A 27462-nucleotide genomic window follows, 5' to 3' on the forward strand; every position below is an offset into this window, starting at 1 on the left:
CCGAGTCCAGATAGGCGGGGTCGCGGCGGGAGCTATGGGCGGGGCCAGGAGACGGGGCCTGGTCGTTTGCGCGGTGGGTGGGGCCGCGTCTGGCGTCTGGCGTCTGGCAGCGGCGGCGACCGGGGCGAGAGTCTGGAACGGGCGGGAATGTGAGGCAGGGCTCGGGGAGGGCTATCCTGCGCCAGGTCCAGCACCCCGCCAGGCCTCTTCCCTGCCGGGAGCCTGTGGACACTGTCGCGCCTTCCTCACGTGACGGGGGACTCAATGACGTCGCCCTTTGGAGGCTTGGAGGTGCGTTCTGGGCTTTGGAGGTAAAGGAAGCGGAACGCAATAGGAAGGGGCGCCCCTAGGCGGACAGCCGCCCTACGGAGCCGCCAGAACCCGCAGACCCTCCTGCCCACCTCCTCACGGCCGACTGCAGGCCGAAGGGGTCCAGAGACCCCTGCACTCCCGGCTCTGTTAGCGTGAGCGTCTGGAATCCTGACCGCCCCAGCCGGCCTAGCCATCCTGAATTCTCTTATCAGAGGATGTGGCAAGACGCAGGCATGTGGGCCACCTTAAGTCAGAGGAAGTGGCTTTCTTGTTGCAGCAGAAATTCCAGCAACCATGTCAGTACGTGCTTAGGGGAATGTGTCGAAACTTTTAGTTTTATTCCACTCCCAGAGTTCATTATGGACCATAAGATATTCAACACAGTTATCCTGAAATTTAAGCATAAATATGAAAACCTACCGTGTGCAAGTCAACACGGCCACCCAAGGAAATGGAAGTTTAGATTCATTTATTTAACTTTCTACCTGCCAAGCCCAAGTTAGGCAAGATGACTGTTCTCTTGGAACTTTCATAATAGTGGGAGAGACATCATTAAACAGTAATATATTAGTAGCATGAGCTGGAGGGTAACTGAGGTGCTGCTTGGACTGGATGGTCTGCTCAGAGAAAGCCTCCAGGATAATGTAGGTAAACTGAAAGTAGTTAACCTCTGCCATAGTGCGCCAAGGGCTCCTTTGTAGGATAAGACTCCCAATTTCCAGGCCGGTAATACCAATTGTCAGGTGCATCTGTTTTCATAACTATCTTAGTAGTTTAGATAGTAAGTGCTCTGGAAATGGTAGCTATTACTTGGATGATGATAGTAGTTTATGCAGTAACCCTTGCTTTGCCACCCGTGTTCTATGTGCTATGCTAGGCCTGGTGATACAGAAGAGAGAGTCCTCTTAGAAGGAAAGCAGATGTACATACAGTTATGATAATAACAGTAAATGCTGATGGAGGGTTGGGGGAGGGCAGGGTGCCAAATTGTTAAGAGTTAAAAGGTAGGAAGGGAAAAGTGAAGGATTTGGCAATGGCCGTTTGGAAGAACAACAGTACATTACTATTGTGAACTCCTAAAGGAGTTAGACCATATTTTATTGATAAATGTTTGTGACCTGTTAGACATAATGGGTGTGGAACTAGATTGTGCAGAGTATTGGAGAACCATTTGGCCACCTTCCTGCAGCCACAACAGCAAAGTTTCTTGTCCATTTTCTGCTAGGAATGAAAGAGCAATGTATCCCTAGTTATAATAGTAGCTAGGCAAAAATTCTTACCCACTTTGGGCTTCCCTTGTGGCTCAGCTGGTAAAGAATCTGCCTGCAATGCGGGAGACCTGGGTTCGATCCCTGGGTTGGGAAAATACCCTGGAGAAGGGAAGGGCTACCCACTCCAGTATTCTGACCTGGAGAATTCCCTGGACTGTTTAGTCCAGGGAGACCTGGGTTCGATCCCTGGGTTGGGAAAATACCCTGGAGAAGGGAAGGGCTACCCACTCCAGTATTCTGACCTGGAGAATTCCCTGGACTGTTTAGTCCATGGGGTTGCAAAGAGTTAGACACGACTGAGTGACTTTCACTTTCACTTTGGAGGAAATACTTAAAACTTGAAATTAATGTTAAAAAGGTGGGATGATGTTTTTAAAAGCAATTCTTATAAAGCTTTCTTGTTAAATTATATTTTATTTTCAGAAAAAAAAAATAGAGGGCTGGAGTACAGGAAACTCTTGATCAGGGCAGTGCTATCAAGCTGCTGTGTGAGTGGGGCTGACAGTCTCTCCACTGCTCTTTATCATGTTTAATGTGGTTACTCCTTCCTATCATGTCTGCTACAAGACATCTACAATCTGGGAAGAAAGCAAAATAGGACATGTAGAAGTAAAAATGAAAAGACAACAGCTTATGAAATGCTGCTGCTGTGTGTCTGCTACAAGACATCTACAATCTGGGAAGAAAGCAAAATAGGACATGTAGAAGTAAAAATGAAAAGACAACAGCTTATGAAATGCTGCTGCTGCTGCTATGTCGCTTCAGTTGTGTCCGACTCCGTGCGACCCCATAGACAGCAGCCCACCAGGCTCCGCCGTCCCTGGGATTCTCCAGGCAAGAACACTGGAGTGGGTTGCCACTTCCTTCTCCAATGCATGAAAGGGAAAAGTGAAAGTGAAGTGGCTCAGTCGTATCCGACTCATCACGACCCCATGGACTGCAGCCTGCCAGGCTCCTCTGTCAGTGGGATTTTCCAGGCAAGAATACTGGAGAGGGGTGCCATTGCCTTCTCCATATGAAATGCTAGAATGATGAATAGTTCTCAGAGGGACTTTGGAGCAGTAGATTCTGACACTTCTTTCCCCAAATACAGCACTCTTGCTAAAAGTTTACTGTTTACGCTGAAAAAGACTGTTTAGTAAGTTTCACAAATAATGATTTGGGGGAGGGGAATTTTTTTCATTAATGGTTAAAGAATTAGATTTTAAAACATAATAGAACAAAGACCAAAAATCAACTTGGAATTACTTAAAGGATGATGAATTAAGTTACCAATTTTCTTATCTGCTTTTAGTTAAGCATAAGAGACTTGATGCTGTAATGGAAACAAATTAAGATTTTTAAAGAGTGAGCAGTGAATATCAAGTTGTGAAGCTTCATATCTGTATATCTACAGAGATTATCATAGAGAGGAGACAGGGGAAAGGTAAAGAGGGAGAGAAGAGAAAGCAGATAGCAGACAAGTAGTAGGAGCTGGGAAAGGGAAGAAGAAAGAAAAAGAGAAAAAGAAGTGTTTGGGGAGAGAAACCAATTTGAATGCCTGCCTTGCCCAGACTTCTCCTCAGCAAAGTTGACCACATGGCCCTGCCACCCTGGCCTTCACCCAGGACTGGGTGCTTGACTCAATGACAATCACCCTGCAGACTGGGTAATAGCCTGTGGGAGCCTGGTACAAAATGTTTCGTTACTGGTTCCTCTTTTGATGACTGGAATACAAGACAACCAATTAAGTTAACAGTTCAAAGTAGTTCACAGGAAGGGTAGAAGCTGAAAGGTGGTTAAGTAAGGTAGTAAGCAGAAGCCATGAGATGGCCCAGAGAAGAGTGGAAGTGGCAGGAACTCTAGAAGCAAAGCAGCAGATGACTGATGCTGAAGGGTGTGAGATAACCCACCTAGTCATTAAAGGATACTTTATACAGGATACTAACTAATAGCCTCCTAGCTTCCCAACTTAAATTCTTTGAGGCCTACTGCCAGGGTGAACTCGGAGAAGGCAATGGCACCCTACTCCAGTACTCTTGCCTGGAAAATCCCATGGACGGAGGAGCCTGGTAGGCTGCAGTCCATGAGGTCGCTAAGAGTTGGACACGACTGAGCGACTTCACTTTCACTTTTCCCTTTCATGCACTGGAGAAGGAAATGGCAACCCACTCCAGTATTCTTGCCTGGAGAATCCCAGGGATGGCGGAGCCTGATGGGCTGCCGTCTATGGGGTCGCACAGAGTTGGACACGACTTAAGCGACTTAGCAGCAGCAGCAGCAGCAGCAGCAGCAGCCAGGGTGAGCTAAAGCCAGGTGGTGAGAGAAGTCCTCCCCAGGTACAGGCAATCAAGCTATAAATTTTCTGAGAATTTAAAGATGATGATGATTATAATAATATCAGGCTGCTTGTCATTAGCACCAAGATCTAGCACTTCTAAGCAATGTTAGTGATAAAATACTTCTCTTAGAAAAATCTTGATGTTGGTCTAAATTGTAAACAATTGCTCCAGTCACTGGTGAGTATTAATAATGTAATATATACCTTAGCTCTAGGTTAGCACATTTAACTTACGTGTTTTCTGTGCTTAGTCGCTCAGTCGTGTCCAGCTCTTTGTGACCCCATGCACTATAGCTCACCAGGTTCCTCTGTCCATAAAATTCTCCAGGCAAGTGGGTTGCCATGCCCTTCTCCAGAGGATCTTCCCAACCCAGGGATAAAACCTGAGTCTCCCACATTGCAGGCAGATTCTTTACCATCTGAGCCACCAGTGAAGCCCACATTTAACTTAACTTATCCTTTTTTTTTTTAAGAAAGTTTTCTACATAGAAGTTAATTTGGAGAATTCTCCACTATAGCTCTCTCTATATTTGTAGACCTCATTTATTTCAGTTATAAATTCGTTGTGGTTCAAGCTGTTTTCCAGCATTGTTTCTGTCTCTGACTCCTGAGGTAATAATTTTTGCATTTAAACAACAGGTTTGAAGTAAGCAAAAAAAGCTCAATGATTATAAAGTTAAAGTAACAGAACTCAAGTTATGTCATTGTGAGTGACCACTTGGAATTTTTGTGTATAAAATGTATAGGGTATCATATCATCTGCAAACAGTGATGGTTTTGCTTCTTCTTTTCCTACTTGGATTTCCTTTATTTCTTTTTTTTCTCTGATTGTTGTGACTAGGACGTTCAAGATTGTGTTAAATAAAAAGGGTGAGAGTGGACATCATTGTCTTGTTCCTCATCTTAGAGGAATTGTTTTCACCTTTTCACCATTAAGTGTGATCTTTGCTCTGTGTTTGTCATGTATGGCCTTTATTATGTTGAGATCTGTTCTTTCTGTTCCTGCTTTCTGAAGAATTTTTATCATAAATCAATGTTGAATTTTGTCGAAAGTTTTTCATGCGTATATTGAGATGATCATATGGTTTTTAATCTTCAATTTGTTAATATGGTATATCACATTGATTGATTTGTGGATTTTGAAAAATCCTTGCATTCCTGGGATAAATCCCACATGATCATGTTGTGTGATCTTTTTAATGCAAAGAAATAAAACTTTTATTTAATAAAGAAATAAAATGAATCTAAATAGGAAAGAAGTAAAACAGTTTCTATTTGCAGATGACATAAACTATAAATAATAATGAGAAGGAAATGGCAACCCACTTCAGTATTCTTGCCAAGAGAATCCCGTGGACAGAGGACCCTGGTGGGCTGCTGTCCATGGGGTCGCACAGAGTCAGACACAACTGAAGTGACTTAGCATGCATGCATACATTGGAGAAAGAAATGGCAACCCACTCCAGTATTCTTGCCTGGAGAATCCCAGGGACAGAGGAGCCTGGTGGGCTGCCATCTATGGGGTCACACAGAGTCAGACATGACTGAAGTGACTTAGCAGCAGCAGCAAATAATAAAATCCTAATGATGCCACCAGAAAACTATTAGAGCTGATCAATGAATTTGGTAAAATTGTAGGATAGTTGCATCTCTATACGCTAACAATGAAGTACAGAGAGAGGAATTAAGGAAACAGTCCCATTTACTGTCACATAAAAAAGGAGGCAAAAGACCTATACTCTGAAAACTAGAAGACACTGATGAAAGATATTGAAGACAACACAGATGGACAGATATACCATATTCTTGGATTGGAAGAATCAGTATTGTTAAAATAATACTACTCAAGCAATCTACAGATTCAATCCAATCCCTATCAAAATAGCAATGTCATTTTTCACAGAACTAGAACAAATAATTAAAAAAATTTTGTATGGAAACACAAAAGACCCTAAATAGCCAAAACAATCTGGAGAAAGAACAGAGCTGGAGGAATCACATGTCCTAACTTTAGTCTATATTACAAAGCTACAGTGATCAAACAGTATGTTACTGGCACAAGAACAGACACATATCAATGGAACAGGGTAGAGAGCCCAGAGATAAACTCACACACCTGTGGTCAACTGATATATGACAAAGGCAGTAAGAATATACAGTGGAAAAACAGTCTCTTCAATATATGATGCTGGGAAAACTGAACAGCTACGTGTAAAAGAATGAAATTAGAACATTCTCTAACACCATATACAAAAATAAATTCAAAGTAGATTAAAGACCTAAATATAAGACTGAATACTATAAAACTCCTAGAGGAAAACTTAGGCAGAACACTCTTTAACATAAATTGCAGCAATTTTTTTGGATCCATCTCCTGAAGTAAAGGAAATAAAAGCAAAAACAGTTGGGACCTAATTAAACTTAAAAGCTTTTCACAGCAAAGGAAATTATCAGTAAAATGAAAAGACAGCCTACTAAGTGAGAGAATATATTTGCAAGTGATATGACCAATAAGGGATTAATATCTAGCATATATAAACAGATCATACAACTCAACATCAAAAAAAAAAGAACTGAATAGACATTTTTCCAAAGAAGAAATGCAGATGGCCAACAGGCACATGTAAAAATGCTCAGCATCACTAATCATCAGGGAAATGCAAATCAAAGCCACAATGAGATAACACCGGTGATTTTATTTAATCATTCATTTTAAGCCTTTGACATTTTTGACAAACTTCCCAAAATCAAATTCTAAATGAAATTTTTTGACCATAAACTAACTTTGGAAATTTATCAGAGAGCCCCAGAATATCTCAAGAGATTTCTTTTCTTATAAAAAGAGAGATATTAAACTCATTAGGCTTATTTGACATGTTAAATTACGTGAGAAGTGTTGTCAAGTAAGACATGAGGTTTGACCTTTTGGGGTTATATTTGTGTATAAATAATATACATATTATTCATGTAAGTGTTACAGAAATTACATGAGAGTCTGAGAAATCTGATATGTCCTGGTATAATGTTATCAGTTAAATTCCAGTTATCATCTTAAAATGTTGTATATCTCTGAAATAACCAATTTTTTTTGTCAATTGTATCTAAATAGACTCTTATTAAATCCTTAACTGTGGATATTTTTTAAGTCTTTTGTTATTCACAGTTATTGTTTTACTCTGATGCCTTCCTGAAAACTTGCAAGCAACTATGATCCAAAATTGCTTGTCCTCAAAGGTTAGTGGAAAGGACCTTGACAAATACTTTAGAATACAGAATTCTGATAACTTTTAAGATCATGCCATTGAACTGGGTGTAAATTTCCAGAACTCAAGTGGAGAAATTGATGGAGTCTTAAAACTGCAAACCCGATATCAAACATAATAACAATTACATGACACTGAGTGAACTGGTGAGAATGATTATAATTTTTATGAATTTTTGTTTGGAACATTGCTGATTCTTTAGTATTTTGTTTTTCAGATTTAAAGAAACCTTTTCCTCTCTTCCCTTAGCCACCTCTAACTTACAGCTACTTGGTAAATTATACCTTTGTGGACAAAGGTGAAACAATTACTCTTTTCCCCTGTATGATGCCTCCAGAATTTGGAAAAGCTCATTGAATATTTTTATTTTCATGATAATGCTGGTAAGTCGCTTCAGTCATGTCCGACTCTGTGCGACCCCATAGACGGCAGCCCACCAGGCTCCCCCGTCCCTGGGATTCTCCAGGCAAGAACACTGGAGTGGGTTGCCATTGCCTTCTCCAATGCATGAAAGTGGAAAGTGAAAGTGAAGTTGCTCAGTCGTGTCTGACTCTCAGTGACCGCATGAACTGGACTGGACTCTGAGGGAGAAGTGGTCATGTATGGATGTGAGAGTTGGACTATAAAGAAAGCTGAGCACTGAAGAATTGATGCTTTTGAACTGTGGTGTTGGAGAAGACTCTTGTGAGTCCCTTGGACTGCAAGGAGATCCAACCAGTCCATCCTAAAGGAGATCAGTCCTGAATTGGAAGGACTGATGCTGAAACTGAAACTCCCATACTTTGGCCACCTGATTTGAAGAACTGACTTATTTGAAAAGACCCTGTTGCTGGGAAAGATTGAAGGCAGGAGAAGAAGTGGACAACAGAGATTGAGATGGTTGGATGTCATCACTGCCTCAATGGACATGAGTTTGAGTAAACTCTGGGAGTTGGTGATGGACAGGGAAGCCTGGCGTCCTGCAGTCCACGGGGTTGCAAAGAGTCAGACATGACTGAGCGACTGAACTGAACTCAACTGAACTGAACCATAGGTGTACACATATCCCCTCCCTCTTGAATCTCCCTCCCACCTTCTGCCCATTCCCACCCCTCTAGGTTATTACAGAGCCCCAGTTTGACTTTTGTTGATTGAACCCGACCTCTAATCCCTCTCCCCCTCCCTGAGGTTAGGGGTTGTTTTCCCATGGCAACCACCCCCCATCGTTAGGACACCTAGGAGTTTTCCAAATGTCATTTCATTAACATAACAAGAAAACACCTTTCTGGCGCTCATCAGTTAGGAAAATCCAAGGATTTTAGGATCTCTGTGCCTAAAATCTGTGAACCGGCATGAAGACCAAATACATACATTTCTTTGTGTTAAAAAAATAAATAAAAAAAAAATAATAATAATAAAAAGCCAGAAAAGATCATTTTGAAAATCCAACTTGTATCTTGCTTAAGGTTCCCACATCGTAGTGAGTGAGGGAGGTCACCACCTGGTAGGCCAGGAACCTCAGAATATTTGGGGGACCTTAGGAAGAGAGGAATTCACCCAAATCAGTAGGTGTTGTAGGCAAAGCCTTGTGATGACTCCTTGACTTGGCTTACTAGCCTTGAGAAGCTTTTAAAAGTCCAATCTGAGATTCCTTATGAAAAGTTCCAGCAAAGAAAACTCGGAAGACCCTTGGTCAGTCTTGCTGCTCTTGTATAAGTAATCAGGCCAAATCTAGTGAGATTAGATTTATTTTGCCAAACAAACTTCTCTTACTTTAGACAGAAAAATTATCAGTGCCATAAAAAGTGGCACATCTGTTTGGATATTAGATTCTAGCCCTGTTCATTATCTTTGAGGTTTTAGTCCCTACCTGTAAACTGTACTGGTTCCTGAATTCTTCAGGTTTCCTGCAACACCTGGCTACAACTCTCCAAATTATTATTTTCATTTTTTTCTCCCAACTTTCTGACTTGGAATCACTAAGAACTACAACTGCTCTTTTCCCAAAGCACCGCAAACTAGATGACTTGATTATCATTGGTTATCATTTCAGAGAAATCACTACAACAGATGTGATGTATGGACATCCTTCATGCCTGCTGCTATGTGGGTCACTCAGAAAGTTTACCAGAACATCCAACACCAACATAGGCATTCAAACTGCAAACGAGGAAATTCATCAAAAATTGTCACTGCTATCTTACTTTACCATTGAAAGAAACCCCATATCTAGGTATATTCTCTACTGCCTGGTCTCCAGACTAAAAAAAGTGGTTTGTAAGTTTTCTCCTATCATTAAACTTTGTTTTTAAAATTTCTATAGGAATACCTTTTATTCAATACCTGATTGCTTGCACCATACACAGAGGCCATGTTTAGGTGGAAACGGGCAACACTGCCTCCTTAGATGAAACACAATTATTTAACTGGACTGACCTGTTCCTAAGACTAAGAGACTGAAATGAGATATGGGACATTGTAATTAGATGTGTTCTTTTCTGCTTTTTCCAATTTATGGTTTTTTTACCCTTTGACTTGATCTCTTATCTCACAATATCTAATTCAAGTCTTTCTGCAGCTACAAACTCAGCCTTAATATGTGAAACTTCCTGAAGATAAAGTTTCAAATGGGAAACGGAAGAAAATCAGAATGTCACCTCAAAATATGCTTCTTTGACATGAAAATTATTTGAGCTGAAGGCAATTAAGAAGCATCAAAGCCAGATAAAGCTGCTCCTTGCTTCCTAAAGGCAATATATAAATTCTCCTTTTGCTGGAGACAGACTCTTATCAACTCAGACATGGCACCGGAGAAATCTGCAAGCAAACTTTACTCCATTAGTTTCCTCACATATATTTACCTTCTCTTGGCTTGCCACTCTTGGAAGCCTAAAACCACTTTCCTCTGTTCTGCCATTTCTGTTCAAATTTATTGTTCCTTGTTGAAAAAGCTACATAAGTCACACTTCTAAGCAAGTATCTATCCATCCTCAGGGCAGCCAGATGCCTCAGGGAGGCTGACCTCACCTTCAGCTCCAGAAATAGTCCTAATTGTTCCAAGATAATCAGTATCATCATTATCTGGGGACTTACAAGAAATACAGATCATCAGGCTCCATGCCAGACCTACTGAATCAGAAACTGGGGATGGGACCCTGTGATATGTGTTTAAATAAATCTTCCAGGGGATTCTGATGCTACAGACTAAAACAATACCTTCTCATTTATTGGAATTGGCCCAGGAATAGACATTTGATCTAGCTCTTTCTAATGAGACATGACATCTGCTAGGAGAGCTTCTGGAAAAAATGTCCTTTCTCTGAAGTGAAAATCAAAGGGAGTCATTTTTTCCTCTTCCTCTGAGAATTGTGCCTGGATGCTTGGAAATATTGCTGTCATATTTCCACAAGACTAGGAATGACATAACACCAAGAATGGCACAGCAGAGACATGGAAAAAAATCTGGATTCTTAATAACATCATTGAACTGAAACCTGTGCTAAAACTTACTCTACCTCTAGACTTCCTGCTGAGTCAAGAAATACTCATGTGGTTAAAAATAACTTGAATCACAGTTTCTGTTGGTTGCTGTCAAAAGTATCCTATGGTGTGGTAAATTAGATTTGTTAATATTTTACTTTGGATTTTAAAATGTATATTCCTTGGTGAAAATAACCCAAGATTTATTTTATTTTCGTTAGCATTGTTAGTTTGTTTTTATTATTTTTTATTATTTGTTTGATTGCACCATGTCTTCATTGCTATCTGAAGGCTTTCTCTAGTTATGGTGAGCGGGGGCTACTCTTCATTAGGGTGCACGGGCTTCTCATTGTGGTGGCTTCTCTTGTTGCCAAGCATAGGCTCCAGGCCCATGGGTTTCAGAAGCTGCAGCATACAGGCTCAGTAGTTGCGGCTCTTGGGCTCTAGTGTGTGGGCTTAGTAGCTCCAAGGCATGTGGAATCTTCCCAGACCAGGGATCGAACCATGTCCCCTGCGTTGGCAGGCAGATTCTTACCCACTCTGCCACGAGGGAAGTCCACACAGTTACTTTTTAGAGTCAGGATAAACTTAACAAAGTAAACTGGGAAGCTTGTCATAGTTTTTATTATCTAAATGATTTAAATAACTCAAATTATCTGTTCTTTAAAATATATTGGACTCTCTGGTAAAACAGTCTCGACTAATTTTTTTTGAAGTTAGAACTTTTGCTACATTTTTAAGTTCTTCTCTAATTATTAGGCTAATTTTCACTCTTAAAGAGTCAATATTAGTTATTTATATCTTTCTAAAATATGTCTATTTCATGTAGATTTTCTAATTTATTGGCATATGTTGGAAATTTTATAATTTTAGTCCATTTTTGGTTATATTCACTTTCTCACTGTATATATTTTTATTTCCTCTTCCTTTTTTCTTGGTTATGCTCACTAATGCTTTTTTTGTTGTACTATTTAACAACAAAACAAAAACAAAATTACTGTTTTATCAGGTTTATGCAGTTTTGCTATGCTTTCTGGTTTGTTAATTTCTACTTTTACTTAGTTTCTCCTATTCTCTGTTGGTTTATTTTGATGTTCTTTTATTGTTGTTCAGTCACTCAGTCATGTCTGACTCTTTGCAACCCCACGGACTGCAGCATACCAGGCTTCCCTGTCCTTCATCATCTCCCGGAGCTTGCTCAAACTCATGTCATTGAATCAGTGATGCCATCCAACTGTCTTGTTCTCTGTCGTCCCCTTCTCCTCCTGCCTCAATCTTTCCCAGCATCAGGGTCTTTTCTAAGGAGTTGGCTCTTTGCATCAGGTGGCCAAAGTATTGAAGCTTTAGCTTCAAGGATTAGTCCTTCCAATGAATATTCAGGATTGATTTCCTTTAGGATTGACTGGTTTGATCTCCTTGTTGTTTAAGGGACTCTCAAGAGTCTTCTCCAACACCACAGTACAAAAACATCAATTCTTTAGTGCTCAGCCTTCTTTATGGTCCAATTCTCACATCCATACATGACTACTGGAAAAACCATAGCTTTGACTATATGGACCTTTGTCAGCAAAGTAATGTCTCTGCTTTTTAATATGCTATCTAGGTTGGTCATAGCTTTTCTTCCAAGGAACAAGTGTCTTTTAATTTCATGGCTGCAATCACCATCAGCAGTGATTTTGGAGCCCAAGAAAATAAAATCTGTCACTGTTTCCATTGTTTCCCCATCTATTTACCATGAAGTGATGGGATCAGATGCCATGATCTTTGTTTTTTGAATGTGAGTTTTAAGCCAGCTTTTTCACTGTCCTCTTTTACTTTCATCAAGAGGCTCTTTAGTTCCTCTTTGCTTTCTGCCATAAGGGTGGTGTCATCTGCATATCTGAGTTTATTGATATTTCTCCTGGCAATCTTGATTCCAGCTTGTGCTGCATCCAGCCTGGCATTTCTCATGATGTACTCTTTGTGACCCCCTGGACTATACAGTCTATGGAATTCTCCAGACCAGAATACTGGAGTGGGTAGCCTTTCTCTTCTCCAGGGGATCTTCCCAACCCAGGAATCAAACCCAGGTCTCCCGCATTGTAGGCAGATTTTTTACCAGCTGAGCCACAAGGGAAGCCCAAGAATACTGGAGTAAGTAGCCTTTCTCTTCTCCAGCGGATCTTTCCGACCCAGAAATCGAACTGGGGTCACCTGCATTGCAGGTATATTTTTTACCAACTGAGCTATCAGGTAAATAAGCAGCGTGACAATATATAGCCTTGACATACTCCTTTCCCAATTTGGAACCAGTCCATTGTTCCATGTCTGGTTCTAACTGGTGCTTCTTAACCTGCATACAGGTTTTGCTGGAGGCAGGTAAGGTGGTCTGGTATTCCCGTCACTTTAAGAATTTTCCACAGTTTGTTGTGATCCACACAGTCAAAGACTTTAGTGTAGTCAATGAAGCAGAAGTAGATGTTTTCCTGAAATTCCCTTGCTTTTTCTATGATCCAGTGGATGTTGGCAATTTGATCTCTGGTTCCTCTGCCTTTTCTAAATCCAGCTTGTACATCTAGAAGTTCAGTTCCTGTACTGTTGAAGCCTACTTTGGAGAGTTTTGAGCATTACTTTGTTAGCGTGTGAGATGAGTGCAATTTTGCAGTAGTTTGAACATTCTTTGGCATCACTTTTCTTTGAGATTGGAATGAAAACTGACCTTTTCCAGTCCTTTGGCCACTGCTGAGTTTTTCAAATTTGTTGGCATGTTTAGTGCAGCACTTTAACAGCTTCATCTTTTAGGATTAGAAATTGCCTCACTTTAATTCCATCACCTCCACTACCTTTGTTTGCAGTGATGCTTCCTAAGGTGCACTTGACTTCAGGTGGCACTCCAGGATGTCTGGTTCTAGGTGAGTGGTCACACCATCGTGGTTATCTGGGTCATGAAGATATTTTTGTATAGTTCTTTGTATTTCTTCTGTGTGTTATTTTATTAGTTTCTTGATTTGAATGCTTAAGTCATTTAGTTTGTCTTCTGCATGTTAAGAAGATCACTAAAAATTCTGAATGTTTCCATCAGTTAAGGCTTTGGTGGGATCAGATGAATTTTGAAATGTAGTGGTTTTTTTTTTTTTTAATTTCTAAACATTCTGTATTTTAGTTTTGACTTCTGCTTTAACCCAAGAGTTATCTAGAAAACTGTTTTATATTGTTCATGGGATTAGATTGAGTTTGCTGCCTTTTTCTTGTGAATTTATTTTCTTGCAATATGAACTGTACCTTTGGAAGCATATTGAGATTTTATTTGCAGCCTAGACCTTGGTAAATGTTTATTAATGCTTCATGGCCATTTAAAAAGATTGAATAGCCTCTGTTTGCTGAAGAAGGAAATAAATAGCAACCCACTCCAGTATTCTTGCCCAGAGAATCCTATGGATGGAGGAACCTGGTGGGCTACAGTCCATGGGGTTGGCAAGAGTCAGATGTGACTGAGTGCCTATGCAATTTCTTTTTAAAGGATATGAGAAATATTTGCATGTGTACATCTGTCTTTCTCTCTGTCCATCAATCTGTGGTGGTTTCCCCACTTCTCCTTATCTCTTAAAGCTTATTTATGACTTCTCTCTTCTGCTTTCTCTTTCTACATTATCAATCTCTGCTTCTTCCCTGCTCATTCTGTTAGCATGCAAACATGCCCTGATACAGTTCTCTCTAATAGGAATATAAGGTGAGCCATGTATGTAATTTAAAATTTTATGATAGCCACCTTAAAAAAGTGAAAAGATGGGTATTCCTGGTGGTCCAGTGGTTAAGAATCCGCCTGCCAATGCAGGGGACACGGGTTTGATCCTTCATCCTGGAAGATCCCACATGCCACAGGACAACTAAGCCCGTGCACCACAACTACTGAGCCCTCAAACCTAGGGCCAGTGTGCCACAACAAAAGAAGCCACGACAGTGAGAAGCCTGAGCACTATGTCTGGAAAGTAGCCCCTCCCCCCTCGCTATAACTAGAGAAAGCCCACACGGGGCAATGAAGACTCAGCACAGCCAAAAATTATAAATGAAATAAAAATTCTACCAAAAAAGGGAAAAGAAGAAAAACTAATTATAATACATTTTATTTAACCCATTATATACAAAATTTAATGTTTTAACATGCAAGTAATATAAAAATTATTAACAATATATTTTATACTGTTTTTTGTACTAAGTTTTAAAAACTTGGTGCATTATTTATACCTGTAGCACATCTCAATTTGCACTAGTCACATTTCAGGTGCTCAGAAACTACCTGTGACTAGAGGCTCCCATATCGGACAGCTCAGTTTAAAAGTCCTACCTTGACCCACTGTTTCCTCCTGCTACAACTCACTTTTCTGCTCCTTTCTCTTTTCTTCTGTTCATTAAAACTCATCTTGTTAAGTCCAATGGAATTGGTATTTGACGGAATTGACTAATTTGGGGGTAAACACTCCTTACTCTGCCTCCATAACCCCAAATTCTCCTGATTTTTTTCCTCCTCTCTCACTGGCTAATCTGTCTGCATTACACGCGCCTCATCCCTTTTCTGATTTCTATAATAAGTATTGGAGCTTCTCAGAGCACACTTCTTGCCCTTTTATCGAAGTACAGTTTCTCTGTAAGTGATGTCATCTAGTCCTGTGACCTGAAATAGCATCTACCTGCTGATGATGCCCACTTTTATCTTCAGCCAGCCTCAAGCTTTGCATTGCTGTCTGCCATTTGACACCTTGACCTCTGTCATAGGTATATGGAATATGCCCAAAATGTAACTCTTACTTCCCCACCAAACAAAACTCATTTGATACAAGACTGAACATCCCCAGTTTTCCCCCTTCTCTCTTAGGAAAACATCATCCTGAGCCCTCCTTTTACTCACTTCCAAAAGGACTCAAAATCAAGTACAAGTGCTTCTGCCTCTAAGTATATCTTGTAATTATTTACCTCTTTCCGTCTTTAGTCCTAGTGTTTATGTTCAGGTGTCCCAATTGTTCATTCATTTTCCTTTAGCTCCACATCTACCTTTCTTCGTCCTGCTGTATGATCCTGGAACTGTACTCTTGCAAGCTACAGTTTTTTCTCTGCCATACGTTGGGTTTGACCAACTGGGGGTGAAGGGTGTGCTGATGGGATTCTCCAAACTGGAGAATGAGGGACTCATCTTGATTTTTTTTCTCCACGTGACAGTGAATGAATCAGGCCACAGCTGGCCTTGGCAGTATTCCTTGTGGTGGTGGATTGCTCCCATGGCTCCAGCTATTGAGCGTCCTCTAGAAGGTTTCGCTTCATCCAAGTGGTGAGTAATGTGTTTCTGTAGCCATCTCCTTAGAGACCCGAATCTTAGCCTGGAGCAGCTTTTCCCTACATTTTGAAGTTTCCTCCTTATTTATCCTTCCCTCAGCTCTGAGAATAATAGCTGTAGCCTGTGGTTGCCATTTCTATCCCCATAAAATTCTCTTATACTCTTTTAGTAGCTAACCACCTTTTCACCAAGTGAATAATTCATTATATTATGCTTTCCCTGGTTGAATTGCTGCGGTTTCTGCATCTTGACTGAACCCTGATTGAAATAGAAATTGATATTAGGATTAGTCCAAGGAGAGAAGCTCTTTTGAAGATTGTTTCTGTGGTTGGGTTGGTCTGAGCCCCTCACCAAGGGGAAATGTGATGCTAGTTACAGTGGTGTCACAATCAAATAGCCACATGTGGTTGATGGTGATGAAACACATGTGCTTTGGGGGGGCCCAAGTGGCTGCCGCACCTGCTATGGAAGCAGCAATCACTGCAAGGACCTTGTTGCAGATTGGCTATTTCTGAGTACAGTGGAGTGCTTACAGAAAGAAAGTGAAAATCTCAGGATCTTAAACTCTTAAACAACTTAAACAACTTCATTTCTTAAACAACTTCATTCCTTGGCCTGAGAACCAGAGAATTTCCACAGCAACCCTAAAAGGATCTTTTATTTCTTATAGTCACAAGCATGATATTATTGAAAATCAGATGCAAAATTTGATTGTGCAGATTGCAGAATTACATCAGTTTAGTTCACAGCCTTGCAAGGTGTTCCATGGGAAAGGAGGTCATTGATAAGGAAGGAATGAGGTCCCAAAACTTGAAACGAGGAGTTTTGGTTGAACTCGAAACTTGAGACTCTTGAGTCACCCTTACTCTCCCTTGCCTGCACCTCTGTATCTGAGGAGTCTTTTTCTCCCTTGAAAACGCTACAGTTACCTCACCTGGAGCAGATACCTTACAAAAGAGAGGATGCCCATCCTCCTTAAAACCTAGCCAAGGGATTTCTGTGGTGATACAGTGGTTGAGACTTCCTTTCAATGCAGGAGGTGCAGCTCTGATTCCTAGTTGGGGCAATAAGATCCCACATGCCTCATGGCCAAAAAACCAAAACATAAGAAAAGAAGCAACAAATTCAATAAAGACATTTTAAAAAGCTTTAAAAAACCTACCCCAAACACTCCTATTGTCATTAGACCCATAACTAGGGTTATATTTCAGCATGTTCTAGTGGCCTGGAAGTGGGCAGGTCTCTGCATATAACTGGTGCTGAGTCCAGGTTCCCAGATTCGCCCCTTCTGCTGCTGCTGCTAAGTCGCTTCAGTCGTGTCTGACTCTGTGCGACCCCATAGATGGCAGCCCATCAGGCTCCGCCATCCCTGGGATTCTCCAGGCAAGAATACTGGAGTGGGTTGCCATTTCCTTCTCCAGTGCATGAAAGGGAAAAGTGAAAGTGAAGTCGCTCAGTCGTGTCCACCTCTTAGTGACCCCATGGACTGTAGCCTACCAGGCTCCTCCGTCTATGGGATTTTCCAGGCAAGAGTACTGGAGTGGGGTGCCATTGCCTTCTCTGGCCCCTTCTTCTAGGAATCACTATTTGCTCTGTAGAGTGAATATGGATTAAATAACCTTAATAAATACTAGGTTCCAGATTCTCAGCCAGTGTGTTTTAAAACCATGATTTTGAAAACTAAATTTGAGAGATACTTTTCAGGCTCTTGAATAGAAGAATTCTCCTTCAATATATCTGTGGTAACTATTGTTCAGTTCTGGACCTATCAGCATTGTCTCTTTGATGGCTTTCAGACCACATGGGTGATACTTAGGTGGCATGTAAATATTGGGTGGGAGAAATGGGGCATTTCACAGAGGTAGTTTCTCTTTGAGATTTGTTCTCCTGAGCTTTCTGGGCACTGAGTCATCTTTAGCATATGGCTGGGATTTAGTTGTTGAAATAAAAGATCTCTGTGTTCCTAGGAGAAGGAATGTAGTCCTTAGATACTGAGCTCAAATGTCTCTGAACTAAATTCTTTCACTTTTCAGGAAGCCAGACAATTAAGTTTATATATGCAAAGTATTTACATATATTATCCAGTCAGTGACACTGTTTCCCAAGGGTCTCCATGGGAAAATAGGCTTATTTTACAATTAACAGTAAAACCTTTTGTGAAATTTTTGTAGATTGGAAGCCCAGAATTTCATCTTATACCTTTGGGTTGTTTTTTTTTGTATACCCACTAGGTATGTAGTCAGTTCTTATAAATAGGCATTCAGCCTTCATTTCCATCTCATGTTAGTTGAGAGTATAGTTCCACTGGAAACCAAATTGTGGGTTCAGACCTAATAGGCATCTGTTGCTCTTTTCCATTCTGGGATCAACATCCTGGTCATAAAGGAAGGTGGGTAGGATATATGGCTGATTCATATCCAATAGAGGATAAACAGTAGGAAGTACATATTTCTGATTGGAGGAGCTTGGAAGGAATATCACTGGTGTTGTCCTTTCATATAAAGGCACATTTGCTTAATATTTAAAGAGTTAAACCTATTTATAAGTTAACATATTCATGTATCTTGTTTCTCTCTCATTTTTCATGAATATTCATTCATTCATTCATTGAATAAGCATTTCCCTCTCTAAGTGCAAGGTACTGTACAAGGTATTGGTATATGGCCTCAGTGAACTTATAGGGTAATGTTCTCCTTCCTTATTTCTTCTCTACTTTTTCATCCCTTTGTCATTCTCTTTCCCCTAAACATTTCTTCCTTCCCATCCTTTTTGCCCTTTACATTATTATTCAAGTATATGATAAAAGATATATATATATATATTTTGCTTAAAGAAACAACTAACTTAAATCAGCAGCATTAAAGTAGTTCTTATAGCAGTGATGGGGTTTACTCCCGGGTTCTACCTTGTCACACACGATACCCACTGGTGGGATAGTTGGGGACTTGGGGTAGCACAAGCAATGAGGTCCTTACCTTACTGAGATCAGTTCCATGATGATGGACCTCTAACCACCTGCTCTTTCAAAGTCTATCTTTGTCCTCCTCCACCGTAAGTACAGCCCCTACTTCCCTTAGAAACAATTTGAGTTTTAGGGGATTCTCTGCCTAGCTACCTTGCCCATATAGAGCCTAGAAAATTTAGTCACACAGAGGCATGTCACCCAATGAAAAGAGTTTTTAATTGCTCTGTAAACACGGTCTGTGAAAACATAAAGGTGTATGCTTGCTCTTCATCTAGAATGGACTCTGCAGGTTTGGGGACTCTGGCTTTGTGTCTTCTCATGGTTGCATAGCACATGATCTACTTTAATTGCACAATAAATCTCTTGTGATTACTTAATAAATATTTACTGATCGCAATGAATAAAAACTAAGAATCTGGGCTGGTTATTTCAGTGGTCACGGGGACAGATTCTGTGAGAACAAACATTTCTACCTTCCCTCCCAAGCTGGAGTTTGTTTTTGTACTTCAGTTTTGAGTCCTTAATTGGAGCCAGAAACTGTGGGTCAAAGGATTATATAACCACTGAAAATAAACAAGGCCAGAGATGGGAGCTACACATACTGCAGTCTTCTTAAAAAAAAAAAACTTATTTGTCTTTATTTGACGTAGTTGCAGCATGTGGGATCTAGTTCACTGACCAGGGATCAAACACAGGTCCCCTGCATTGGGAGCCTGGAATCTTATCCCCCACCACCAGGAAAGTCCCACCTCAGACTGTTTTATAGCAGGTGTTTAGTGAAGGCATAATATATAGATTATTTTGGTCCACACTTACTCTGAAGAGGAGATAGTGCTTCCCTGGAAGAAGGGGCAATTCTGAGAACCTGCACTCAGCACCAGTTGTACCCAAAGATGTGCTACCACTTCCAGGCCACCAGGACGTGCTGAAATTTAACCTTTGTTATGAGTCGAATGAAAATAGGGGATGTTTGGGGTAGGTTTTAAGGAGGATGGTCATCCTCTCTTTTGTGAGGTTTCTGTTCCAGATGAGGTAGTTGTAGGGTTTTTGTGTATTGGAGAAGGTTCCTTAAATACAGAAGAGCAAGCTAGCTATGTGTTGCTTTTTTTTTTCCCCCTAATGCTGAGGTATAATTGACACATAACATTAAATCTAGTCACCACAATAAATCTAGTTAACATCATCACTGGACATAGAGAATTTTTTTGTTCTGATGAGACTGCAAGCTACTTTTTCTTCCCAGAATTTTATTAGTTTTAGATTTTTCATTTAGGTCTGTGAGTTGATTTTGTATAAGATAGGGGGTATTGGTCAAGGTCTATCTTTTTTACATAATATGTATATACATGTATATATATACATATATGTATAATACATATATTTTAGCTTCTAAATATCCAAATGTTCCAGCACCATTTGTCAAAAATAGCATAATTTCTCTGATGAACTGTTTTGTAACTTTGTGAAAAACCCACTGACCATGAATATAAGGGTTTATTTCCAGACTCTCAATTCTATTTCATTTATCTATATTCCTATCTTTTAATTTCATGGCTACAGTCACTCTCTGCAGTGATTTTGAAAAATCAAAAGCTCAAGAAAATAAAATTTGTTACTGTTTTCACTTTTTCCCCATCTATTTGCTGTGAAGTTATGGGACCTGATGCCATGATCTTAGTTTTTTGAATGTTGAGTTTTAAGCCAGCTTTTTCACTCTCCTCTTTCACCCTCATCAAAAAGCTTTTAAGATCCTCTTCGCTCTCTGCCATTAAAGTGATATCATCTGCATATCTGAGGTTGTTGATATTTCTCCTGGCAATGCTGATTTCAGCTTTGCTTCATCCTGGCATTTTACATGATGTACTCTGCATTTAAGTTATACAAGCATGGTGACAATATACAGCCTTGACGTACTCCTCTCCAAATTTGGAACCAGTCCATTGTTCCGTATCTGGTTCTTACTGTTGCTTCTTGACCTGCATAGAAGTTTCTCAGGAGACAGGTAATGTGGTCGGGTATTCCCTTCTCTTTAAGAATTTTCTACAGTTTGTTGTGATCTACACAGTTAAAGGCTTTAGTGTAGTCAATGAAGCAGAAATAGATGTTTTTCTGGAATTCCTTTGCTCTTCTTCTATGATCCAACGGATGTTGGCAATTTGATCTCTGGTTCCTCTGCCTTTTCTAAATCCAGTTTGTACATCTGGAATTTCTTGGTTCATGTACTGTTGAAGCCTCGCTTGAAGGATTTTGAGCATTGCCTTGCTAGCATGTGAAATGAGCACAATTGTTTGAACATGTTTTAGCATTGCCTTTCTTTGGGACTGAAATGAAAACTGACCTTTTCCAGTCCTGTGGCCACTGTTGACTTTTCCAAATTTGTTGTGAGTACATACACAGAGAGTGCAGATTAAGGTACATGCAGTTAACCAGAGCTGTGGAAGTCCTGATCCTGAGGTTGAGAAGTTGGAGGTGGCACCCAAGCTAGTTCCTGAAATGTGAAGTCAAAGGACTTCTCAGCAGGGAAGTACAGCTGGACAGACCAAGTGGAGCTAAGGAGACATGTGCTTGGAGAAAAGTGCTTAAGTCAGTCTGGGCAAAGGAGAAATTATTGGAGATGAGGTGGAGAGGCACAGTGTGGCAGGCCTTGATGAAAGTCATGATTGAGGGAGGATGAGCTGGTGGCAAATGGCTGTGTTTGGTGCATCACAGGCACCAAGAAGATTTTTTTCTAGCTGATAAAGTGTGGTATTTCTACACAAATGCCAACAACATTGATAACTTACTTGAGTGCTAGTTTTCCTTCATTATTTGTAAAGAGACCTTCTTCTATTCTATTATTACCGCAACTTTTAAAATCCCATTTGAGCTGAGCAGCCAGCCTTTCTCATATAACTGGATAAGAGGAGGTAACTTTCCTCAAGGAGGTGTGTGGGAGCTGGCTTGCACCAGTTTATGAGAACAGAATGTTACATTTTCAGAAATTTTGCAAGCTAGTTGTCCAATATAGCCATTATTAAAAATTAAATTATGTATTCTTAAACTTAAATAAGTTATACTGTGAACAAAGGTAAAAATACTAAAAACCCATTACTTTCTAATTATTTTAGCAAAATATCTATCCTTGAGGTTATTTACATCTAGAGTATCTGCATGGTGGAAATACTATTTAACAGTGAGCTTACTGTGCATTGACTCTCAACTCCATGTTCAGTGATGCCATGGTAGTAGCTTGAAATTGGTCATAATGGAAGCATTTATGCTATAGTAATTAGCAAGTGCTACAACTCAGATTTTACCCCTGACCAAGTTAAATGTTACTGGCCTGACATGACTTCTCATACCTCAGTTTGCCAGAGCAGTTGGAAACTCGAGCCATGTTTTGGGGGATACTTCGTGTGAACCTGGTAAGAACTCATCAGCCCCCTCCTCAGGACTTTATCTGCAGCTCTTTGTGCATCCAGAAGAGATAACTGAGTTCAAGCAGATTTGAAAGGGCTTGTCCCAATGTATTATGACTCTAGAGCATGTATCCTTTTTCTCTTTCAAGGTCCACTGATCCTCATGGGGAACACTGTGAACACCTGTAGGCACAAACACACACACATCCATGGAAAAAGTAAATGTTTATTTTAGAATTAAAAATGGAAAATATTCAAAGCACTCACTTTAAAAATGAAAACAAATAGTTCTCAAAACAAGCAGTAACAACTTGTGTTTGGACTTCATTGTATAGCCTTTGAATGGCAAGGAATGGGAGGTGCAAGGGAGGGCGGGGAAAGACTGAGTTAGAGAATGGGGGAGAGAGAGGGCAGAGGGAGATGGAAGAAAAGGAGGGAAAAGATGAGAAAAAAAATGTGCAGAGAGGAGAATATGTAAAGGGCAGGTAGGAGAAAAGGTAGATGGTGAGATAAAGGATGAGGAGCCTGCTGGTGGTGTTAGAGTTACACTGTTCTGGTTTCACTCAAACAAAAAGACAGGAGATGTGTTACCCTACTGTGAGCAGCACTCCAGGGGTGAGCAACAATCAAAGAAGTAGCTTTTAGTGTTTTGTTTTTTTTTAATTGAAGTATAGTTGATTTACAATATTATATTAGTTTCAGGTGTACAACATTAGGTTCAGGATTCAACATTTTATAGATTATAGTCCATTTAAACTTACTATAAAATATTGGTTATATTCCCTGTCCTGTACCATTGTGCCTTATTTATTTTATACATAGTACTTTGTACCTCTTAATCCTCTACCCTTATCTTGCTTCTCCCTTCTTCCCTCTCCCCACTGATAACCACTATTTTGTTCTCTGTGTCTGTGAATCTGTTTCTGTTTTCTTATGTTCATGCAATTTGTTTTACTTTTTAGATTACACATGTAAGTTTTATCATATGATATTTGTCTTTCTGTTTGACTTACTTCTTAAAGCATAAGGCCCTCTGAGGTTCATCTATGTTGTTGCAAATGGCAAATTTTCATTCTTTTTTTTTTTTTTATGGTGAAGGAAAATGCAGCATTTATTGTTGTTTTGTTGTTTAGTCATTAAGTCTTGTCCGACTCTTATGACCCCATGGACTGTAGCTTACCAGACTCATCTGTCCTTGGGATTTCCCAGGCAAGAATACTGGAGTGAGTTGCCATTTCCTTCTCCAGGGGATCTGCTCAACCCAGGGATCAAACCTGTGTCTCCTGCATTGGCAGGTGGATTCTTTATCTCTGAATCACGAGGATAGTTAATGCTCAAAGAAACTCTAACTTCTCATTTTTTTCTTATGGCTGAATAATTTTCCATTGTATATATTATATATATATATATGCACATACATATATATATCACATCTTTATCCATTCATCTGCTGAGGAAGCTTTTATTCTTTTTTTGGAAGCTTTTATTCTTATTTTCCATTTTATTGTTTATTTTTGACAATGAAAGTATTTTCTCACAGAATTTTGAACGTCTTCACTTTGTGGCAAAATTATTTAGAATTTAAGATTTTAGTAATTTACATTAAATTATACAAATATAGCCTGCCTTTTGGTTTGAGGGATTTTAAACTTGACAGATTGTATTATTTTACGAGAGGTTTAAATGCCTCATCTCACAGTATCTATAGATTATACCTGAAAACAATGTTTATTTAAAAATAAATCTAAAAAAAACCCTGTTTTTGGTCTGTTTAGGACTCGATATGAAGAACATACAATGCAAACAAATATAAATGAGAAGAGATATTTCAACAGGAGGCTTCACTGGCTTATTGTTTCTTTAATGGCTTTGAAGGAAATGCTTGGTTCTTACTTGAATGAGAAAGTGAATGAGACCTAGGTATCTACAAGGATGAAAATTAGATTCTGATTGAAGCTTCTGCTGCCAGACAACACTGTCTCCTCCAGCATGGAAGAGCAGCACTGTCAAGCAGGTAGAATTAAGAATGTACAGAACTGGGTTTCCCACCCTGGCTGCTGCTGCTGCTAAGTCGCTTCAGTCGTGTCCGACTCTGTGCGACCCCATAGACGACAGCCCACCAGGCTCCCCCATCCCTGGGATTCTCCAGGCAAGAGTACTGGAGTGGGTTGCCATTGCCTTCTCTGTCCCACCCTGGAGGAGGGTACATTTGATTGATTATTTACAAGTTGTGTGTTTGATGGTGGTGGTAGGGGCAGGGGGCATACTTGCCTCTTGATCACAAGCAAGTCTCTAGAATCATTCAGCGGTTTTTCTGGCAGACTAAGCCTGTGTCTCAGGGTCACTGACTTTCTCCTAAAGTCAAAATCGGTGGCCCTTAACTTCTCATCACATATGACGCTCCTCTCTTCCTCCTTTCTTCTCAGGCTCCTTCTCAATTTCTATGAAAGATAATGGGATCATGGCCACTGACTACCACTTTGGGTGTGTGAGAATGACGCATGGGGTGGTATGGCATCCCCTCTTGAGGAGATGGAGTCAGTGGAGGCAGCTGGTACCCCTATTTGCATATGCCACAGGCAGTTGGTGATCGATCAAAAAGAAGGCAGCTGTGATCAGCAATGGCAGAGTCTCACGTAGAGACAGTAGAGGATTCCAGAGAAGAAAAATGTCGTCTGGTGCTGAGTCAATAGGAATTGAATGCTGTATGTAGGTGGAAAGTGGCAGAGCAGGAAAAAGAAAAACAAGATGATGCAAGCCTGAACAGCGAGTAATTGGAGTGAGAAGAGTCCCGCTGGCTGTAACAATCTCTGATATTTTCATGTACAGCACTTTGCTGATTAGAAAAGAAGGTCTTTATTCTGAAATGTCTTCATCGGTTAAAGTCAAGGAGATGAGCTCAGCAGGGACCCAGTGAACTCAAGTCCTCTCCTCTTCACTGATAGGGTGTCAGGACTGGTCTGCAGAACTCAAAGTTACCTTCTGCAACAGCTTTTCCTGGCTCTCAGCCTACACATGCTCCTCTGTCTCTCAAGTTCCAGCAGTCCATCAGCTTAGCAGGCACTGATGACTGATGGTGGGAGCAGTCTCAAATTGTTTTGCAAGTTTTTAACTCTGTTAGATCAAAGATTATGCTTTATATTTCCCCTGTACCCCCATTTGTCTGTCACATAGTTGGTGTGTTGCTGGCTAAAATCTTGTCTTTCTCTGCCCAATGAAGCTGAATGAAAAATGCGGAGACAGAGCTTGGAGGAAATAGGAAAGTGGCTTTAATTCTCAGCCTACGGAGAGGGGAACACAGTAGGCTCCTGCCTCCAAACTTGTGCCTGCCCCCCCACCACCACCACCTTGAGGAGTCTAGGGGCTTATATAAGATAAGGGCTCACTCCAGTACTCTTGCCTGGAAAACCCCATGGACAGAGGAGCCTGGTAGGCTGCGGTCCATGGGGTCGCTAAGAGTCAGACACGACTGAGTGACTTCACTTTCACTTTTCACTTTCATGCATTGGAGAAGGAAATGGCAACCCACTCCAGGGTTCTTGCCTGAAGAATCCAGGGACGGGGGAGCCTGGTGGGCTGCCATCTATGGGGTCACACAGAGTCGGACACGACTGAAGCTACTTTGCAGCAGCAGCAGCACAATCAGAAGTTGGTGATGAGGAACAAAATGCTTACAGGTCTAAGAAAGCTTATACCTGCGACTCTTCTCTTTATCTTCTTTGTTCTCAGGAAATGGAAAGAAAAAACTCATTCTTTTTTTTAAAATTCTTTTTCACTGCAACAGGTGCACAAAAATACATTCTAAATGGAACTGGAGAATGGAGAGGGTTTTGAACTTGGAGGCAGATGACCTGGACTTTAATTCAGTTTTATACTTGTCAACTGTCTCATCTCTATGCAGAGAATACTGATCTCTGCTTTGCCTGCTTCACTGGGTTAACGTAATAATTCATAAAAAATGCTATTGGTTTGCAAACTGGTCCCTGTACGTGAAGGGCAAGGAGAGACTGAAGAAAGAGACAGACCACTCCAGATGGGCAGGTGATGTTTTTAATAAGCAAGGGAATTTACTTGCAAGGCTTGCCTTGGGCGAGGCCACTAAATGAGTAGATCTTGGTACCTGCTCACCAGAATCTTAAAAAGTTTTATATGTAGCTGAGTTTGTTACCCAGTCCAAGCTCGCTCTGCTTACCACGTGATGGGCCAATAAATCTAAGAGATGAGGGATTGAGGCAAGGAAGAGACTTTATTCAGGGAGCCATCTGACTGAGAAGATGGCAGGCTAGCACCTCAAAATAACCATCTTGTTGGGGTCTGGATGCCAGGTTCCTTTGTAAAGTCAGAAAGAAAGAAACAACTAAAGTCATAAGGCAGAATAGAGAGGGAGAGACAGTGGGGAAGAAAAGTGAAAGGGTCTTCAGTCTTGCAAAACATCTCCAGGGAAATGGCCAGCCTTTGGAAGGGGTGTGTTAATCTCTTCTCTCAGCAGGGAGCTTCCTGGGAGTGAAGGAGGAAACGGACAGAACAGGCTCCATCTTGAAGCAAGACTCCATCTCAGGCCAGACTGTGGACTTTGAGCTATATGCCCAGAATCCATGGAAACAACATACCAACTGCAAAACCAGACCCCTGGATGGAAGCACCCCAGGGCTCATACCTAGATTCTCCGTAGCCTGAAAGAATACCCTAATTGTCTGTGTAATCGAACAGAATCATAAATTCTATTATGCTTATTGAGGTATGACCACAGGCCTATTGATAATTGTCCACTGTTAACTACCTAGGCCTAAGGCATATGAATCAGGGTTAATTTTGATTGTATCTTTCTTTGCCTTTGTTCAGACTAGTTTCAGGGAATTTGGGGAGGTGGGTTTGGGCACGTACACATAGGGTGTATAAGTTGTTTACAGAAACTGGTCGGGGTCCTTGGCTAAGAGGAGACTCTGCCTTGGGCCTGCCGGTATAATAAAGTACACTTCACTATCTGCATTGTTCTTCTAAGTGAGTTTGTTTCCCAGAACGCGTGGCTATAACAGGAGAAATATCAATAAGCTCAGATATGCCGATGACACCATACTTATGGCAGAAAGGGAAGAGGAACTAAAGAGCCTCTTGATGAAGGTGAAAGAGAGTGAAAAAGCTGGCTTAAAACTCAATATTCAAAAG

General features: G+C 40.6%; 1 protein-coding gene and 1 long non-coding RNA gene across 8 annotated transcripts in view; one reads left to right on the forward strand and one right to left on the reverse strand.

Moving 5' to 3' along the window:
- The window catches only part of AADACL3 (arylacetamide deacetylase like 3), a 110544-nt gene that overhangs the window by 575 nt on the left and 82507 nt on the right, over nucleotides 1-27462 (forward strand). For 2 of the 7 annotated variants that reach the window (XM_081493788.1, XM_081493792.1), the window contains exons 1-2: nucleotides 67-291; nucleotides 15819-15927. In XM_081493788.1, the coding sequence (XP_081349914.1) occupies nucleotides 15878-15927 (50 nt within the window). In that variant the 5' untranslated portion in view covers nucleotides 67-291; nucleotides 15819-15877. Of the gene's footprint in view, nucleotides 1-60; nucleotides 292-9198; nucleotides 9379-15818; nucleotides 15928-27462 lie in introns of those variants that run through there. The other 5 variants (XM_081493790.1, XM_081493795.1, XM_081493791.1 and 2 more) reach the window with 4 other exon arrangements.
- Nucleotides 112-14715, reverse strand: LOC145507357 (uncharacterized). Its single transcript, XR_014054790.1, has 2 exons — nucleotides 12736-14715; nucleotides 112-1595 (listed from the first exon to the last, which is right to left on the reverse strand). It is a non-coding gene; the product is annotated as an uncharacterized LOC145507357 (long non-coding RNA).

This window comes from Giraffa tippelskirchi, chromosome 5, assembly GCF_054371585.1.
Source record: "Giraffa tippelskirchi isolate mGirTip1 chromosome 5, T2T-mGirTip1v1.2.pri, whole genome shotgun sequence".
NCBI classification, from domain to species: Eukaryota; Metazoa; Chordata; class Mammalia; order Artiodactyla; family Giraffidae; genus Giraffa; species Giraffa tippelskirchi.